The sequence below is a fragment of the Eremothecium cymbalariae genome, chromosome 3 (assembly GCF_000235365.1).
Source record: "Eremothecium cymbalariae DBVPG#7215 chromosome 3, complete sequence".
Classification (NCBI taxonomy): Eukaryota; Fungi; Ascomycota; class Saccharomycetes; order Saccharomycetales; family Saccharomycetaceae; genus Eremothecium; species Eremothecium cymbalariae.
The window spans coordinates 1,120,478-1,139,224 of NC_016451.1; the positions used below are offsets into that span (position 1 = coordinate 1,120,478).

The 18,747-nt window shown below is 39.8% G+C and overlaps 9 protein-coding genes, 1 non-coding gene and 1 further gene across 10 annotated transcripts; 4 read left to right on the plus strand and 7 right to left on the minus strand.

The window, feature by feature from the left end:
• Positions 1–29: 29 nt before the first annotated feature.
• On the plus strand, positions 30–1,004 carry RSM28 (mitochondrial 37S ribosomal protein mS46 RSM28; the record flags this gene model as incomplete). Its single annotated transcript, XM_003645826.1, has 1 exon — positions 30–1,004. One exon carries the CDS (start codon positions 30–32, stop codon positions 1,002–1,004), a length of 975 nt encoding a protein of 324 aa, XP_003645874.1.
• Positions 1,005–1,161: 157 nt separating this feature from the next.
• On the minus strand, positions 1,162–3,864 carry VPS3 (CORVET complex subunit VPS3; the record flags this gene model as incomplete). Its single annotated transcript, XM_003645827.1, has 1 exon — positions 1,162–3,864. The coding sequence occupies one exon, from the start codon at positions 3,862–3,864 to the stop codon at positions 1,162–1,164; it is 2,703 nt and encodes a 900-aa protein (XP_003645875.1).
• Positions 3,865–4,066: 202 nt separating this feature from the next.
• Positions 4,067–5,992, minus strand: PUF6 (Puf6p; the record flags this gene model as incomplete). Its single annotated transcript, XM_003645828.1, has 1 exon — positions 4,067–5,992. One exon carries the CDS (start codon positions 5,990–5,992, stop codon positions 4,067–4,069), a length of 1,926 nt encoding a protein of 641 aa, XP_003645876.1.
• Positions 5,993–6,580: 588 nt separating this feature from the next.
• Ecym_3594 lies at positions 6,581–8,349 on the minus strand (the record flags this gene model as incomplete).
• A 1,326-nt stretch (positions 8,350–9,675) lies between these two features.
• Positions 9,676–10,719, minus strand: SEC20 (Sec20p; the record flags this gene model as incomplete). The annotated part of the gene is made up of 1 exon (XM_003645829.1): positions 9,676–10,719. One exon carries the CDS (start codon positions 10,717–10,719, stop codon positions 9,676–9,678), a length of 1,044 nt encoding a protein of 347 aa, XP_003645877.1.
• Positions 10,720–10,968: 249 nt separating this feature from the next.
• On the plus strand, positions 10,969–11,997 carry NDJ1 (Ndj1p; the record flags this gene model as incomplete). The annotated part of the gene is made up of 1 exon (XM_003645830.1): positions 10,969–11,997. One exon carries the CDS (start codon positions 10,969–10,971, stop codon positions 11,995–11,997), a length of 1,029 nt encoding a protein of 342 aa, XP_003645878.1.
• A 326-nt stretch (positions 11,998–12,323) lies between these two features.
• Positions 12,324–13,640, plus strand: ERG24 (delta(14)-sterol reductase; the record flags this gene model as incomplete). Its single annotated transcript, XM_003645831.1, has 1 exon — positions 12,324–13,640. The coding sequence occupies one exon, from the start codon at positions 12,324–12,326 to the stop codon at positions 13,638–13,640; it is 1,317 nt and encodes a 438-aa protein (XP_003645879.1).
• A 234-nt stretch (positions 13,641–13,874) lies between these two features.
• On the minus strand, positions 13,875–14,324 carry HCH1 (Hch1p; the record flags this gene model as incomplete). Its single annotated transcript, XM_003645832.1, has 1 exon — positions 13,875–14,324. The coding sequence occupies one exon, from the start codon at positions 14,322–14,324 to the stop codon at positions 13,875–13,877; it is 450 nt and encodes a 149-aa protein (XP_003645880.1).
• Positions 14,325–14,600: 276 nt separating this feature from the next.
• On the minus strand, positions 14,601–15,203 carry POP3 (Pop3p; the record flags this gene model as incomplete). The annotated part of the gene is made up of 1 exon (XM_003645833.1): positions 14,601–15,203. One exon carries the CDS (start codon positions 15,201–15,203, stop codon positions 14,601–14,603), a length of 603 nt encoding a protein of 200 aa, XP_003645881.1.
• A 1,561-nt stretch (positions 15,204–16,764) lies between these two features.
• On the plus strand, positions 16,765–18,048 carry WSC2 (Wsc2p; the record flags this gene model as incomplete). Its single annotated transcript, XM_003645834.1, has 1 exon — positions 16,765–18,048. One exon carries the CDS (start codon positions 16,765–16,767, stop codon positions 18,046–18,048), a length of 1,284 nt encoding a protein of 427 aa, XP_003645882.1.
• A 477-nt stretch (positions 18,049–18,525) lies between these two features.
• On the minus strand, positions 18,526–18,598 carry Ecym_3601. Its single transcript has one exon. It is a non-coding gene; the product is annotated as a tRNA-Thr (tRNA).
• Between the last annotated feature and the right edge of the window lie 149 nt (positions 18,599–18,747).

An 18,747-nucleotide genomic window follows, 5' to 3' on the forward strand; every position in this document is an offset into this window, starting at 1 on the left:
ACCCAAAAACTACTGGTTCCAATCTTAGGATGCTGCGTTCAACGTTTTCGCACATCTCTAAGAGATTCAGTAGTAGCAAGGTTTCCTCTGAATATTTGCAGAGCCTTTTACAACGTGTCCAAGAAGTCAAGATCCTTTCTCATAGAAATTTGGACAATAGATCCAGAAACAGACCTCAAAAGGCAAGTTCTCAGGGTAATACTAGACCAAGGAAACCTAGGAACCATATGAACCATGCTAACCTGAAGTCGCAAACTGGCAGGAATATTATTTCTACGTCTAAAGTTAATTCGAGCGTTAAACGTAGAAGTCCAAAACTGAAGGAATATGCTGATAACAATAACATATATAATGATTTGGTTAGCAATATTAGTGACAAGGCTCGGAAAACATCTGCCCATGGTAAACAGGTTAAAAGCTCCGGGAAAATGTCTAAAAAAACCGTTCCAGGATTAATAATGAAGAAGCAGAATGTTAATAATGAGCTTCAAATGTTTTCTCATTCTGAGAACTATTGTCCAAGTGTTCCAACACGGTTATCCTTATTGAAATATATGCCAAATTTGGGTATTAATTACTCGTCTAAATTAACAAATTATGCTGTTGAAAGTCTGAAAGAGTCTAGATTTCCATTCCATAGGCCTTTTAACAGTGGTATGTCTTCGACTGATCAAGGTAGTATTACGAACGAAAGAGTGATTTTAAAGCCACAAGATAACGGCATGGTGAAACTAGACAAAGAACCACTAACGGAAAACTTCAAAGTTCCTTTAGATTATGAGTATTTAAAAAGTTTTGTTAAGGGCAGATATGAAGAATTGGATCCGTATACCGCGGATGCATTTGCAGAAATAGTGAATACCAAGAGTAGGCAAAAAGAACTGTTAGCCAATAGTGAAATCGTTAGGCTTAGCGTACAACAAAGTAATATGAAGGTCGATCAGAGAAAGTTATTGTTTGAAGTCTGTAGTGGACTTAAAAAGGTTTCAGCACTGAAACAGTAATCTCTATTTATACCTTGCAGAAATACACACTGGAATGCCTCATTATCTTGTACATATAAATATCATATATATATACTTATCTAAAGCTCCAAATATATATACTTAATGAACTCATTGAAGTATAAAGGGTTTTATCGACATGTACACTTTTAGTAATCTAACTCTCTTGAGCTGATTTTAGTTTCTTGATGATATTTTCAATCTCATTAATATTATGTTTTAATAGCGATTTTTTAATCTCCTGCTGCGTTGTTTTTTGATGGTATTTTCTAAAGATAGGAAATATGATTTCGAAAAACGATTCAAATTGATAATCCTGAGGTATTAGTAAAATTATTTCGGTTAAAATTGTTGAATTGGTTATGCTTTTTATCTTTCTTTCCAAGTACTTACGCAATATCGACCCATCTGTTGAGATTTCCAAGTAAGAATGCATAATAAATACGAAATTATCCTCAGAAACGAGGGATTCGACGGCTACAAAATCATTTAATGTTAAAAACAATTTTAACATATCCTCATTAGATATATGCGGTTTCAAGTCTTCGAATGTAAAAAATAAAAGAATCAATATGTTACTGATATCAATGGCCGAAAGCTTGTCATAAGTGGTATCTTTATCATATGATAGATTAATTATCTTTTCCCTTAAACTCATAAATTTCATAAATTTGGGGTCATACTTCAATTTAGTTTCCAAATATACTGCAATTGTCGGTTTCAGATAGTTTAATTCTTGAGAATAACTTGTAGTCATGATTGCAAGATCATTCCATAGATCATTTTCTGCCATACACTCTTGAAGTTGCGCAATATAATAATCCAATAAAAAGGCGGCATCAGTTGCATCAGTTGCACCTATCTTTTCAAGAATTGTAACTTTGGTATGCCCGTTTGAGACTTCACGAATTAAGGATTTAGGATCAATTTTTCCTAACTCAAAAACCTTGATTAAAAAGTCCATCACTTTCTTCTGTTTGTTATCATCCATATCAGTATTTAGTATATTAATAATATCAGTTTTCAATCCCACTTCTTTATACTCCCTATTTCGCTGAAGGTTCTTAAAATTCTCAAATATGAATCGAACAGTATCCAGCTCATCTCCATTATTTCTGTATATATCCAAACATTGATGTAAAGAACCAAGCTTTTTGTAAATTTCAAGCAGAGTTTTGGAATGGTTTCTTGTATCTAACTCCAAAAACTCTGCGATTGTTGATAGACTACCTTCATTAAAGGTATCGATAAGTATTTCTTTATCATGTTTTAAATCATCAGCTAAGAATATCATATCGAATGAAAGCAAAATGTTTTCAGCGTCTTTTATACCGTTCGCATATTTATTCTTTAATTCCTGATAAACTTTTCTAAGTACGCTAATTGAATTTTCAAATTTATTAATCAATTTTAATTTCACCATTTCAGCCACTAAGTTGTTAAGACCTTTGTTAATCCAAAGATCCCCATAGATCCTAAACCCGTTCACGTATAAGAATAATCGCATATCAACATATTCAACAAATTCACACCACCTAACTGCTAAGCCAGTAGTTATAGCATCACAATGAAGCATTTCTAATAAGAGTAACATTGTTTCGAGATATGATTTTTCGACTTCTTGATACTTTGATCCCACAACATAATTTCTCAAAAACGAGGCGATTGATTTCATAGATCCTTCATCGAAACTATCAAATTGCAATATTTCCGGCTTCAGTTGTAATAAATGTAATCCACACGAATCAAATAGCGCTAACGAGGTTGTTTCTTTAAAAATTTTAGCCATGTATATTTTTTCATTTTCCATTCTAAATTCAGGATTCACAGAAACCAATGGGACCAGTCGCAACTTCTCAACAACTTGATCTCTATAAATTGAGTTCGGTATATCAAATGATTTTGATAATTTGACCACTCCAATAGCCAAAGAACGATAGGCTATCTTTTGTATTAGTCCTATTTCCGAATTGGGTTGAATTTTGTAAATATAGGTTCCAGTTTCACCAAAATCTGCGAATATGTATGGCAATTCCACAACAACGTTATTCGGATAATGTTCAAGTACAACAGTTCCCTTTGTAATATCCCCTAATTGATTCACAATCAGCGCCATTGCCTGCTCATTTTGAGAAGAACCGCATGCCATTAAGAACTCTGTTTCACTAAATTTCACTATAATTGGACGTAGTTTATTCTCTCCCTCTGTCACATAAAATAATGGAACTCTCGATTTGCCCCTTAAATCAATCAGTTCATATATTTTATCTCTTACAGTCATCAAATATTGATCTTTGACCTCTATTTTATCCACACCTTTAAAATTATAACTCATTAATCTGGTCATAGCAGTTCCTGATATATTTGCTAAAAATATTTTATCCTTCTTCGCAATATAGACATTGTAAGCACTATGGGTTTCTGAAAATTCGAAGACTGTGAAGTCAGTAACACCTTCTATAGTCTTTATATTTGGAACAGGTGCGAATTCAGGCAATAGATACAACTTCAGTTGATCCTTTGACTGAATCAAAGCTCTTTCAACAATTGGAAGTAATATAATCTTAGTAATCGGATCATCTAGTTCGGTATTGAATTTGGTTCGAGATACGAGGACATAATTGAATGGTTCCAATTCAAAATAATGGAGCAATTCACCTGTAATTGTTCCAACATAAATGTTCTCATGGTAAGCTTCAAAACATGTATATATAAGGTCAGTGGGAAGTTGTTTAATCAATGGATATGCATAAAATGGACCATCTCCCATATCTAAGGGACTATCTTTCTTGCCTTCGAAATGAAGATCATGGTCTTGTTGTTGACTGTCCACATTCTGGGTCGATTCATTTTCAGACATGCTTCGAAGAGAACCCAGGAAAGCTCTTCCTTATTCTGGCATCCTTCAAAGATGGAGGTAGTTATTATTACATCTGTTATTTGGCCTTTTCTTCATTTGATATATCACGTGACACAAACTCCCATGAGAGGCCGGACACTATTCATATGGAAGAATCACTTGAAATAGTTATATATATATGTAGATGCAAAGGGTTAATTATTTACTTTTCTTGCTTTAGTAAGTTTAATAATAACTGGGCTCCTTTGTTATCTTCATTTCCATGGATTTCTTTCTTCTTTAATGCCTTCAGGTCCTTCATGAATTGAGTCCCTTGCTTTTTGGCATGTAGTGTATCATATAGGGATACGATGGTAAAAGAGCTACTAGGGTTATTAATCCAGTCAAGAAGATTATTAGAATCGATTATTTCATCATAGAATTTCTGGGCAAAAGGAATGCCAAGGCCTTGAACTTGGGCTAATGGTATTAATATCTTTTCTTTATTATTCCATTTACCACCTTGTATCATCGACTTTAGCAATCTAACAGAAAATGGTCTATGAATGGGATGCTCTTCTTCGGATATATCGCCCTTAAAGGAGATTACAATTGCATCAATTAATTCTTGGAATTTAGTCTTATGTTCTTCAGATAGTTGCTGGTACAATTCGTCATTAGTAACAATTTCTGAGACAAACTGACATCCCATGCTATCTTTCAAAATTATTGGCAGTTCATCAGATAAGCAATCGATGAACAATAAACCAAATTTTTTCAATAATTCTAACCTCCTTTGTTCAAATGGTTTTTTTGAGGTGGTATTAGATAATTCAATATATCTTTCCAAATCTTGTTTAATTAATGGCGAGAAATATTTCCCATCTAAACCAACAATAATATACAAGAATGGACGTCTTCCCCATTTGTCGACAAGGAAATCCTTCAATTTATCTTTAACAACGGGTGCAAAAGCTTTGTACAACAGAACTGTGTCATCCACTGTCATCAACAAGGTAATAAATACCTGATTACCATACTGATTTTTAATTAAGTTCTCAGCATGATCTTTCAAGTTTTTGATAATAGATTTTCTTTCCTTTGCATTGGCCTTAGAAATCAATACACAAGCAACATCGGAACCTTCTGCAGTATGAACCAATTCAGCAAACTGGTCTTGCAAAATTTCAATAAATTCAGATATTTCCTTTTCATTGGCAATTTTAATATACTCCTTCATTGCTGCATGAAGAATCTGAAACCCAGTAGAACCCTTTTCAACAGATGCTGTGATCGTGCCAACCAAGTTTCTTGCAATAATGTTTCTTTTTTCAACACTGCTTTCGCAAACTTGTTCGATAGTCAAGTCTTTATGTGCGTCTCTAAAGACAGAATATTCAGAACCCCAAAATTCTCTAATCATCTGATTTCTCTGTTCTTGAGATGCATACAGTACAAACAAATCTTCTACAACATGGGCTCCTTCCCTATGTCTCATCAACTTCCTCAAATTACCATGTAATTCATCAATAATAATTTGTCTGGAATGCTTAGTACCATAATGTAACAATTTTACCAACAAATATTTACCATAAGCTGATGTAGCCAAAACATAAAATTTACCCTTTAATGCTTCCACTATTTGTTCCCGACGTTCCCGAGGTGAGTATTTGACAAGAGTCTGAACGATTCTGGAAGCATCATGTTTCAATACCAGATCTAATATACAATCTTTAGATAATTCCCAAACCTGGTTGGAAAACTTTTCACGGACTTCCCTTGGCATTGGTGGTTGTTTAACACGAAGCTTCTCCCATAAAGATTTAATCTGCTGAACCTCAACACCGGATTTACGTTGCATCTTTCTTTCCTTTAATAATTTCCTTTGTTCTACGTGCTGCCCACCTTCTTTTAACTTCTGCTCTGTCTGTCCATCATCACCATCCTCTTCTTCCTTGTCAGAGATAATATCATCCAGATCATCCAGATCATCATCATCATCACCACCTTCCTGATCAGTTAAATGATCATTGTCAGAAGAAGGGTAATCTTCATCACTAGAATCAACGGCAATTCTGGGTTTCTTGGTCACTTTCTTAACCCTTTCACCCCCCAATCTGTGCTTAGCTCCTTTATTAACTGGACTCATCACCTCTTATACCTAGCACAATACACAGATAGATATACTTATATTGATACAAGAACTAACTCATCTCATCATCTTTCGAAGAATATTAAGAATAAGCTTTTTGAAAATTTTAAATTTTTCGTTAGACAAAAAAAAAGCAATGACAACATCGGATCATCACTGACGTAGAAGACCAAACAAGACTGAACACCAAACCGAGGATAATATTATATCACGTTATATTATTATTACCATGTTTTATTATTATATAATGTTATTTATATAAGCAAAACACTGTTCATCATTAAAGATATACAATACATCGCTAAGGAATCAACCACATGGAAATAACAAAGTAATGAAATAACATGAAAAGGATAGCAAAAAGGGAATGTGCAACGGCTTTGAAGGGGATTTTAGTAAGTGACATATGTATTTTTTTTTGATTCTTAATCAAACAACCAGTGTAGACCGAAAAAGGGCAATATTGGTCCTATTAGTAGTTGTAAGAGTGAGAAATTATAGAAATCAGATTATTATCCATTATCATAAAAACAGTGTTCTCTTTTCTATCATATAAAAAAAACTATCGTTATTATTGTTCTCTCTTCAAGATTCCATCAACTCAGCAGTTGGCTTTGGTTTTTGGAAGGACTCAATGTCGCCATCTGCAGCATATTTCGCATATTCAGCCATCTGTCCCTTCCTCTTTTTAGCCAAAGCTTTAGAAGCCTTGATATTGAAACCATCCTTTAGGATAAACTGGATCTCTTCCAATTCTAAGCCAGATAGTTCGGGGTAACAGAAGTAAACGGCTATGACGGACACGAGAGAAATACATGCGAACAATGCAAAAGTACCAGTGGGGGTTATATTTTCTAACATTGTTAAAAAGGTGGATGCGATAACAAGTGAACCAGTCCAATTTGTAGCAGTCGCAAACGATGTACCAATCCCTCTGACCGCCTGCGGGAATAACTCCGACTGTTGCCAAGGAACGGTACCAATCCCCAGGGCATAAAATGCGGCATACAAAATAATAAAAACAATAACAACGATACCCCACGAGCTGAATCCACCGTTTTCTAGAGTAGCATTGCCCCCGCCAGTAAACTTGATATGCATGTAATGGAAAGCTAGTGCACACATTGCTAAACAAACCATCATGCCTGGTAATCCAATCAACAATATAATACGGCGACCAATCTTGTCAATGGCAAAGAACGCAACTAGAGTAAACAAGAAATTGGTAGCTGCCACTATAATAGAAACCGCTATCGGATTCGAAAAACCAACAGTCTCAAAAATCGTGCCCGAGAAATACATCAACGAATTCCACCCGCAGAATTGCTGAATAGCCTGCAATCCACACCCAATTAACAAGGCACGGAAATTCGCAGGAACTGTCATAATCTCCTTGATAGTGTTCCACACCTTTACGAACACCCCGTCGCCCGGAATCGTCTTATTCAACACAACCAACTCCTCGATCTTTCTATCGATCAACTCGGGATCCGCCCCAATATAACTTTTCAGCAACACTTGCGCCGCCTGCTCATGCTTCCCGCGCATTACATAATATCTTGGCGTATCAGGCAAAACAAAAAGCAGACAAACTGCAATACACAGGGCACCAACGACAACCCCACCAGAATCCTCCACCCATTATGCACATTCGCCAACGCAATTCCACACGCATACGCAATCAACTGCCCGCCCGTCAACCAAAGCGAGTTGATCACCGTCAAACGTCCCCTGATCATCTTGGGCGCAATCTCACTAATGAATAACGGCGAAATTAACGACCCGAACCCGATCCCAAACCCCATAATTAGCCGCCCAACCACCATCTGCCAAAACCCATGAGCCGCCACCTGGAGCACAGCCCCAACCACAAACAACGCATTGGAAAACATAATGCAAGGCTTGCGCCCAAATAAATCCGCCGCAATCCCCGCAATAAGCGCAGAAATAAGTGCGCCCAAAGACGTAGCAGACGTAATCATCTCCTTATCACCATACGAAAGCTCCCGCCCTAGATCCCCCCGAATAGCAACCAACGCACTCGAAATATACCCCGTATCATACCCAAACATAAACCCGGAAATCGATGCCACAAACGTCAACACAATAATAAACGGAGACACCCGCTGATTAAACGTAATCATCTCTGATGTATCGTCTTCGTCGTTTACCGCCTTGATCATTATACGATTACCCATTGTCTCCGTGCCCGACGCTACAACCGTCTCTTTGTTCTTACCCGCCCCATTGTTCATCTTGCTACTGTAAATAAATCTACCACTGGCACCCGAACTGTCGTTCGACCCGCCATCTTCCGACGTCTGTTCATCAATATGATCTTTCATGCTGCGCATTGTTTGTCTTTATCACGCACACACTACACCGCGGCTGTATTATTATGTTCTTGTTACAACAAAAAACAGAAACACCTAGCACACAACAGTCTAAAAACGAAAAGACTATCACGAAGGAGTTATTATATGAACAGTTTTTTTTCTTCTTCTGTTCTCTTCTGTATCTCTTTTGTTTCCTTACAGATTTTGCTTTTTTGGCCTTCGCAATTCTAATGATAGATTTGCTGATTTTATTTACTCCAGCGAAGCAAGCGTTGAGGACTTGGTTTAGTAGCAGAAGTAGCAGCTGCAGTATATACTGTAATATACTGTAGTAGTTTAGTAGTAGTAGTGTAGTAGTCGTAGCAGTGCAGTAGTAGCAGTGCAGTAGCAGCAGTAGTACTCCGTAGTTTCAGGATACTAAAAACGACAAAAAATATTAGATTACAAAATGTTACAATGTACGAAGGGACTAAATGAGAAAAAACCAGGTAGTGGAATTTGTCTAAAGTATTTATACTTTTTAAGAATCATATGCCATATCGGTATTACCATTACTATGATTCGTAAAAAAACGAACTTGGCATCGTGAATGTCTGTCGTTTTAGCATGATTCGATGGCGGGGATGATAGGGCTAGAGCAGACTGTTCTACTTTTCTGACTGTTTGAAGGCAGAGATTCCTTTCCTAGAATGACGACAGTACATGGGCTTTTTTCCTTTTACAATTTTTGTTTCTGTAGAGTTCTACAAGTTAGCTAGCGAGACAGCCAGAGAACAGGCAAACCGAAAACGAAAATTGGATGTGTCGGAGGTTTCAGCACCTAGATAAGAAAGTGGGGGGTGTGTGGGAGCACATGGACAAACAAAGAGTAGCACAATAAATGCCCTGGTTTCCCCAATCTGGCGTTCGCTTATGGATTCGATTACAACATAGCGAAGTAATAATAAATATATAATTTTATATTACATGGAGGGGGGGGGGAAGAGAGTTTGAAAGAAAGTAGATTGTGACGTTGGATGGATGGGATAGATATTAGATATGAGATGGAGAGCTAGCTCTCCATCTCTGCTTGCCGCTGTCGTCTCGCTCACGCTTTATCTCTTTCTCTCTATGCTAAGTATTCATTTAGTTAGTGTTAGACAGACGGACGCGGAGAAACGTTCGGCGAAAAGATTTGGTTTTTTGCGGCTGGATGCGAGAACGCTGCGTATGGAAATTTCGCCGAGTTTCCACGGACAGGCGGCCGAGACGGAGTGGGCGCGCCTGCCCGCGCGCCCACTCCCGTGACCAAACGCCAGGACGGGGACCGGGACGAGGTCCGCGGTCACGGGATCCCTTTGGCGGTTATAACTCATCGACGATTCGCGTAAAAGCCTCATCCACAGCTCTTTCCACGGCCGACGAGGATGAAATAGACAGTAATGTGGCTAGCAGGATCGTTTCTGGGACAGCAGCAGTGGCAGCCGTGGTGGTAGCGGCAGCTAGTGCCGTGGAGGACGCTGTGAAGGATACGTCTGAAATTGTTGGCGCAAGTCCTGTTGTGACTAGAATTGCGCGGAAAAAACGGAACCATAACCAGATTGATAGTCTGAGAGGAGCACGTAATAAACGCCGCCAGATGACCCAGGCTATGCAAGCACCAAGAAATGAGAGAGCAATATAGATCTGCTGTTTCTCGCGGCCGGAAGAGGATTCTATGGTCTTCACCATGGTCGCCGAGCGACCTAGCAGAAGGTTAAGTTGGTCAAATTTGGAGTTCAATTGGCTTAGGGATGTTGTCTGCTGGGATAGCTCATCCAGATTGAGGCTGCTTTGGAGCACGGAGCTTTGGAGCACGTGATTTGAGCGGATCAGGTTTGATGTGATTGCCTTATTCGTGTTCAGGAGCCGATCCCTCACAGACAGCGACGAAGTCGCTGTCTGTGAGGGGGAGGAGCAGGAGGTGGACGGGTGCGGGGCGGCAGCGGTGGCGGCAACTTCTACGGCGGCTGCACGTGTGTGCTTCCTTTTTTCCAGTGCGTCCGAGTGTTGCTGGATGATGGTTTCGTCTAGCCTGCGTTTGTAGTCAATCAGGAAGTTTTCCCACTGAAGGAGCTGGGACAGCTGCTGGACCAGGTCACGTGGTATAGAAGTGGCATTGTATTCCAATGCGGTAATGTTTGAGTGGGATAAGTTTAGGTCACGGTGGCTCTTCTCTACTAGTAGTTTCGAGCATGCGAGAAGTTGCTGGAATTTTAGTATTCTGTTTGTGATTTCGGGTGTGTCGAGATGGTCTGCAGTCAGCATGTTAATTAGTTCATGTTGTATGGTGTTAAGGTCCTCGTTATACTGCATGGTTGTGTTGTCTGTTCTCTGCTGATGCAGTTTGGTTACCGGTGGTACGAGCATGGTGATGACGATTATTATATAGTTCCAGATGGGGCCGAGTTGTAGACGGAAAAAGCACGAGCTGTGGGGTTACCCGGCAGAAGATGATATAAGGTTACCCGGAGGTTGTGGACTGTTTTGGCGCAGCAGCGGATTTATATTTTATAGGTAGCAGGCATGATCATGGGCATATAAAGAGCACGGACGGCTTCTTATAGGTCTCTACTACAGCTTCACAGAGGCCCTGGATCCACGGCACACACACGGATGATGAGTGGGAATAGGATAGGAGAAGAAGTAGATAAAACTGTGGTTCCAAGCTCGCGGGATTGTTCGGTGCTTGGGAAAACATGTCAGATTCCACTGGTAACAATTAGCCGCCCAGCGGAAGAATGGCGGTTACCGCCAAAAGAGTTTGTATCCACTATAACGACTAAAATTTCGAGAGAATGCAGTAATTACACACTGCTTTCGTGGCTGTTGAACGATCCCATGGAGGTAAGTTTGACAACAACGTTTGATACCTGTCCAGATCCGTTTCGATTATTTAAAAAGGGAAATAAAGCAGCATACAAGAGTTTTTTCAGTTTCCAAAGTGAGGAAGTTGTGGATTCTAATACTACGTTGTCATCAGAACTTGTGAAGGTTTCTGTATTCCCCAGGATTTTACAGTATACGAGACTGGATGAGTTCAAGATGGACCACCTGTGTGATCAATACATCAAACAATTTGTCAAGGTTCTGTACAAGTATAACCAGGGGAAAGAGATCAAGGATAACAGATCTGGATATTTGCAGGCGAATCTGACCAAGCTGGTGCAGAGTTACGCTCGAGATGTCTTTCATGATATTGTTCACAAATGGTTTAGATGGACAGAGCTTATGAAAACGGGGAGTACGACCACCCAACGTAGCGAATATTACAAGAAGCAAATTGCACAAGTGATCGAAAAATTGATGACAAAATATTGGGAACAGCATATGGTCATTGGGCATAATTTATTCGAAGAGTTTGTGGAGAAGATGGATACAACTACAGATCGCGTGTCGACGTCGATCACCGACACAGAACAGTTTAGGATTGTATATGGTATTTGGATTGACACTCAAAATGGAATTTTACTGTTGTGTAACGGGTTGATATCGACTTGGGAGACTTGTTTATCTCCCACCATGGGAGTCACCTTGGACACCAACTATCTTGAAACTATTCGGAAGTTGATTTTTTTCTTAAACTGTTCGATATTGGAGTGCTACAACTGGCATTTGAGAGCGGATGGTTCGCACAGCCTTGTGTAAAAGGAACTATTTGGGCCAGCAGGGTGGGAGAGAGGAGGGAAGGAAATAGACAGCAGATTTCGGTGAACTGTCGTTGTATGTAGCACCCGTTTATTGCATCTGTGTTATTCGTTTCGCCTGTGGATAACAGGCTAATAGCGCGTGGCGCATCACGCAGAGCTTTATTTTATTTTTTTCTTGGTGGTTGGTTATAAAAGGAGTTTGAATGAAGGCTTCCGTTGCCTCTTTCTGACAGAGAAAGAAAGCAAGCATTCCAGCTGAAGCCGAGTGAAAAGTCCTCGGGAATTGTAAAGGGACACTGCTACGAAATTGTGTTAATTGTTAACATGCCGCACGTACAGCTTAATCCTAGGACAACTTCCTTAGAGTTTTATGGCATACCGGGTGTCCTAGCCATCTCGCTTGGACTGCCAATCTTCGTTATATTTTTGAACCAGTTGATCCGGACTGATTACTACATAGTTGGGATTTTTCAAAACTTCAAGGTAGAGCAGGTGTGGAACCATCTGAAGCCATTTTCATACTATGTTTACAACTATCAATTGTGGACGTATTACTTGGCATGGTTTTTCGGGCTTTCTATCTTGGATCTAGTGTTACCAGGTCGTGAATTGTTGGGCGTCAAGCTACGCGATGGCGCTCAATTGGCTTACAAGATTAATGGGGTTGCCATGATATCTACTTTAGTGCTTGTGCTTTGTGTTAGATGGAATATAACTGGTGGTCAAATGCCTGAGATTCAATATCTTTATGAACACCATGTTGATCTTTGTATCATTACCATTTTGTTTTCTTTTATGTTGTCCACTTTCATTTACATTAGTAGTTTTATTCCGCTAGTACGTCCTAATGGAGTTGGAACGAGAGAACGCGTATTAGCACTTGGTGGCAATTCAGGAAATTTGATTTATGATTGGTTTATCGGTAGAGAGTTGAATCCAAGAATAGGACCGTTGGATATTAAGTTGTTTTGTGAGTTAAGACCCGGACTGTTGCTGTGGTTGCTAATTAATATATCTTGTTTGCATCACTACTATTTGAAATATGGTCAGGTGAATGATGCGTTGCTGTTAATAAACGTTTTGCAAGGTTTTTATATATTTGATGGCGTTCTTAACGAAGAAGGTGTACTTATGATGATGGACATTACTACTGATGGGTTCGGATTCATGCTGATATTTGGTGATCTATGTCTCGTTCCATTCACATATTCTTTACAAGCTCGTTATCTGTCCATTTCTCCCATATCACTAGGAAACTACTGGATTGCGGTAATTTTAGGCGTAATGAGCATGGGTTACTGGATTTTTCACTCATCAAATAACCAAAAATCAAACTTCAGGCAAGGAAAGCTCCCCAATCTAAAGAGTATTCAAACAGACCGAGGTACAAAGCTATTATGTGATTCATGGTGGGCTATGTCTCAACACATCAATTACCTGGGAGATTGGCTGATGTCCTTGAGTTGGTGTCTATGCACGAGGTTCGAAACTCCTTTGACTTACTACTATTCTGTATTCTTTGCGATACTCTTACTCCATCGTCAGCGCAGAGACGAGCACAAGTGCAGAGAAAAATATGGAAAAAGCTGGCAAACATACGAATCACAAGTCCCATACAGGATAATACCATACATATACTAAGTACATTACCTACAAACACATCTAGACGAAACGAAATTCTAATTTCTGTTAAAAGAGTGCTATATCGACAACTAAATTCGACACGTCTAACTATATATCTGTGCGCTTGCATTTCCGCTTTTTTCAGCTCTTAACTGGGTTTAGTGTACCTCATAAGCCACAACATCTCTCTCTATCTACGTTTCGAAGTTTCTATAACCACTATAGACACAGAAAATCCAATCAAAATCAGTTTCATAGTGTATGCTGGACATCTTTCGAATGCGCATCCACCAAAGTGGACTGATATTTTAACAACTCCTCAACAAATTTCGGAGTGAACTGCTGTCTGATAACAGACTCTTGCTTACCAAACCCAACATATTCAATCCCAAATTCACACTCGTCATGCACAAATTCTGGTACGCTTATTGTTCCCTCGCAGACATCCTCCTCCTCATTGTCTAGAACGTGTCCTGAAACGGCAACCGTAAATTCTAGCTTTAAATCAAAGTAACATATGACTTTACCCTTCCTCTGGGTCACATTAGAGTCACCAGAAATAGACGAAACAGATACAACACGAAACTTACTGTCCCCATTCTCGATTGTCCAGTCATTGAATTTGCTATTGAAGTAGTCTTTGGTCCATGGTAAGGTGTTCTTGTCAATCCAATGCCAATTATTAGGATTCAAGACAACCATACTATCTTATAGTACAAACTCTCAATATCGGATCCAATGTAACAACGCTATCCCTAGAACACAGAGGAAACTTTCTCGAACTAAACAATCGAATGCACTACTCTTTTGCTCACTTAAAAATTGTAGAGCTCCAAACCATGCTACTTTTAAAACGGTTAAACTCGTCCTCACACAGATTGTTCGAGAAAAACTGAAAGATCAACGACATTTAATAAGGGATGCACGGGTGCAACAACACCATAAATCGAAAAGGCCTTCCATCCCAGAGCATACTCCCTACTTCTGCTTCTGCTTGCCGATTGGAATGACCGTTCGCAACATCTTAACTGGTGCACGTTTATACCTGGCCGATTGCAGCCATGGTATCTCTTGTGCTGGAACACAATCCCTGATCTTACTGGTAAAGGTCTTATCCAAGCCATCCTTCACAACGGGTACAAGCAGCAGCCCATCATGAGCTATCCCCTCAAGACACTCAGTGAACCTTGCCAAACTTCCTTTGGGAAGCTGCACCAAACAAACATCGTATCGCGACATATACGCAGCAATAGGTATTTGCTCCACCAACACTCCAGCCAAATCCTTATTGCATACAAACAGAAACACCTCCTTCAAACCCTCATCAGCACACGCACCCGTCAGAAATTCCATTACCTCATTGTATCCCGTAACCACTTGCACAGGCTTCTCCGATGCACCCAAATGACTACTGTGTTTCAACGGCCTTAAAATCGTCTTATCCAATAACTCCACCACCAGGCCTTGCTCATCTACTAAAGGCCACAACTGACCATCATTCGCGTACGCATTGTCCAGAATCGCCTTGTAAACCTGCTTCTTCTTAGCAATCCGTCTCTCTGCCTTCTTAATAGACTCCATAAAACTCTTTATACCGTTAATCCTCAATATATCATTGCACAGATAATACTGCGCAGAAGAGATGATGATGATGGTGGAGCGCTTTTTCCTTCCAGCTTAGAATCGTCGAATTTCCAATTCTCCGGGTAATCATAATGACCGGGTAACACCGCAAATCCAGAAATCACTCACGTGACATGATATTGTCGGTCATGTGACCACGTTCCACGGAGACATCTCAAAAACGGCGAATTCAAATATTTTCATCACAAGATTCTAAAAATAGGATTTCTCGAAGATGCGATCTCGAAAGCTGGTGTCATTTAGGGCGCATTTATGTAATCGGAAAAGCGTGGACCAGAACCAAGGATAGAAAGCGATGATGGTGGTGAGGTGGTGGTTATCGCAAAATAAAAGCCTGTTAGTTTTGTGTGGAGTTTGTGTAGGGGCTAACTTGGGAATTTTCAGTAGCTTCCAGTGTAGAATAGGAATACTTCTAGATGAAGCCAACATCTAGGCTCTTGTCCCTTCTGTAGTAACTTCTGTAAGGTGTTTCTATAGACAAATTTAGTGAAGATTTTGTTTGACAATCGAGGTAGATACATAGCGTAATGGATTTATAGAGAATAATAGATCATTAAGAGTGCAGTGGATGTCACTTCTATTTTTGATCTTTTGCCGCTCGGTTGGCTTGTAGAAACAATTGGTATCCTCAATAGCCTATTGTTCATTTAATTTGATTCCACTAGTTGGAAGAAAAAGAGATGCCTTCTGTTCAGTATGGCAGGTTTCTATAAGTTATAAAGGTGCGTACTTGTGACTCGCCAATACCAGACTCTGGAGTTTCTACTACCAGGCACGGATGTATTGCAAACGATTAAGATAGAGGAGCATGTCTTTTATCAGTCGGCCACTGCATGCATTATTATGTTGGCTAGCAAGGAAAGGTTAAACCCCACAGCAAACGTAGTCATGTCGTAATGGATGGGACTGAAAGTAGTTAGTGCATAGATGTTGATTCAAGAAGGTTTGCTCGAGCATAGGCAGGAGGCAAAAATGTTACCTTTTTTACAGCTGTCTGTTAGAAACCTAAGGTTTTAGTTGCTGCATCGGAAATTTCACACTCGGTGCTTAACCGGATGACATGTTATATAGCTATCTATCTATATATGGACGACACGAGCAGGAATTCCTCAGAATTGTGTGGGCTCGGTTTACTCTCTGACACGAGCATATGAAGACTTTACGATCTGATAATTCTGTATTAGGGCACTGGGTTATCGTATACAGTAATACATTCTTAGTTAGATCTACAGGTAAGTCAAATTTGGTATTACTTTTTGTTTTACACCATTACTGCCCACTTTTGTTCAACTTATACCAAGTTGGAAAGAACAGTTACAGTGAAAGGATTTAGTTCCACCACACTATTGCAAAAGACCAGTGAGATCAAAATTTTGGGTATAGACTTCAGAGCTATAGAACCCATCCAAGGACCAAGTGTCATTTCAAGAGAGATATTTACATTTGCTAGTAAGAAGCAGGAGGGTAGCATAGTGATAGGGTGGATACACATAATATGATGGAACGCATTACGTTCTCGCGATTAGCGATATGTGCATATCTTGCTGCTGTTGCAATAGCAGTAGATATTTTTAGGTATAATGGGTGTTATAAGAAATCGGACCTGGAATCACATTTGACACTTCAATCTGAATACGGGTATCAGTCAAGGGGCTACTGTCAAGATCACTGCGGGAGTGCTGCAATAGCAGCATTAATAAATTCTGATACGTGCTACTGTGGTGATAGTGCTAAGGTGCTAAGCACTCTTGTAGCTAGCGATGAGTCTGAATGTACTGCGAAGTGTAATGGGATTGATACTGAAATCTGTGGTGGTTATGACTATTTTAGTGTTTTGGTTAACTTGAAGAATATCAGGGATGCTCTTCCTAGTAGCTCGAAGTCCTCAGCTGTTTCTGGCAGCTCTTCATCTGCCGGAGCAACTTCTCAAAGTTCATCGACTTCGGTTGAATCCTCTTCATCCAGTTCGTCACCTTCTTCACTTTCATCGACTTCAATCACTTCAACGACAGACTCAAGAGCCGAGGAAACGGAAGAATCATCTTCATCAGGAACTCCTGCATCTAAATCGTCGGAAATAGCATCTTCCGTCTCATCTACATCAAGTTCTACCGCAACTACAAGCCCTAATTCAAGCTCAAGCTCAAGCTCAAGCTCACCTTCTGCGCCAACTCCGTCTGCCACCAGTCGTACCCCGAGTTCCACTGCAGTTCAATATTCCACCGCAGTAACCACCATCATATCGTCGTTCTCCATCAATAACTTGGAGTACTCTACGGTAATAACTACTGTGTTTAGCACTACACCAACCCCTTCATCAAGCAACACAGAAGCTTCTGCTACATCGACGACCACTTCCGTATCGAAAAGTAGCCATAAATTGTCGGGCGGTTCCATTGCCGGAATTATTATAGGTATTCTATTGGCTATTGGACTCATTGCGGGGCTGGTGTATTTCCTATTGTGGAACCGTATTCATGACGATGATTCAACTGTCACCGATCTTGAAGAGAAACGATTCCACCAGCCTTACTCTGTTGGAGAGAGAGATCCGCTCCCCTTGCATCAATCCAACCCGACCTCAAGCGCGACTTCAAGATTTCAACTACGGAGTGGATCCGAAAATTCAATGGCAGCACAAGGGCACGGTTTCTTCGCTGAGCATGCACCGATGGCAAATTACCAAGAACCTGGATCCGGGAGGCCTAGGCTTAGTAACAGTTCTCTTCCGGATGTAACGGAGAATAGACCGTTAAGAATCACTAATCCTGATAGCGATTGAACAAGACACAGGCACTGAAATATGTTCCTAATGCTTAAGCTACTGCTCTAACACCAGAATTCTGTCAAAGAATAAAGGTGAATAAAAAAATTTTTACGAGGTAAAAAAACAGTTGTGCATAGTCTTTCTAGTCAACACTAATTCTACCACACAATTATTGTCATTATTAAATATTACTACCATCACTACTACCACCACATCATTTTTTTCTATACACTTGTCATGTACGTGTTTATTAGTTACATCAAATACCCAATATAGGAACCACTAAGGTTAAGTTGTAATCTACAAAATTCGCCATCAGAATAGTGACTCGAATTAAATTTAAGCATATACATTCATATATATATATATAACTGCAAAGCTTAATGATACTCTGGTTCCTTTTTTGAGCATTCTTCGTATCGAACAGGTATCATTATAGGGACAAAAACAACGAAGTGCTTTCTTCCGTGACATTCGGTCTGGAAAAATAAATGCTTCCAACCAGATTCGAACTGATGATCTCCACATTACTAGTGTGGCGCCTTACCAACTTGGCCATAGAAGCTTTAAAAGCTAGTGACTGCACACTACTTGAAGGCTAATTGAAAGACCTCCTAATGTCATGTGTCGTAAAATCAAAAAAAAAGAGCATCCCGATAGTTATGATAGTCAGGCTAAGGAGCATGTTGATAGTCACGATAACAAGACAAAGAA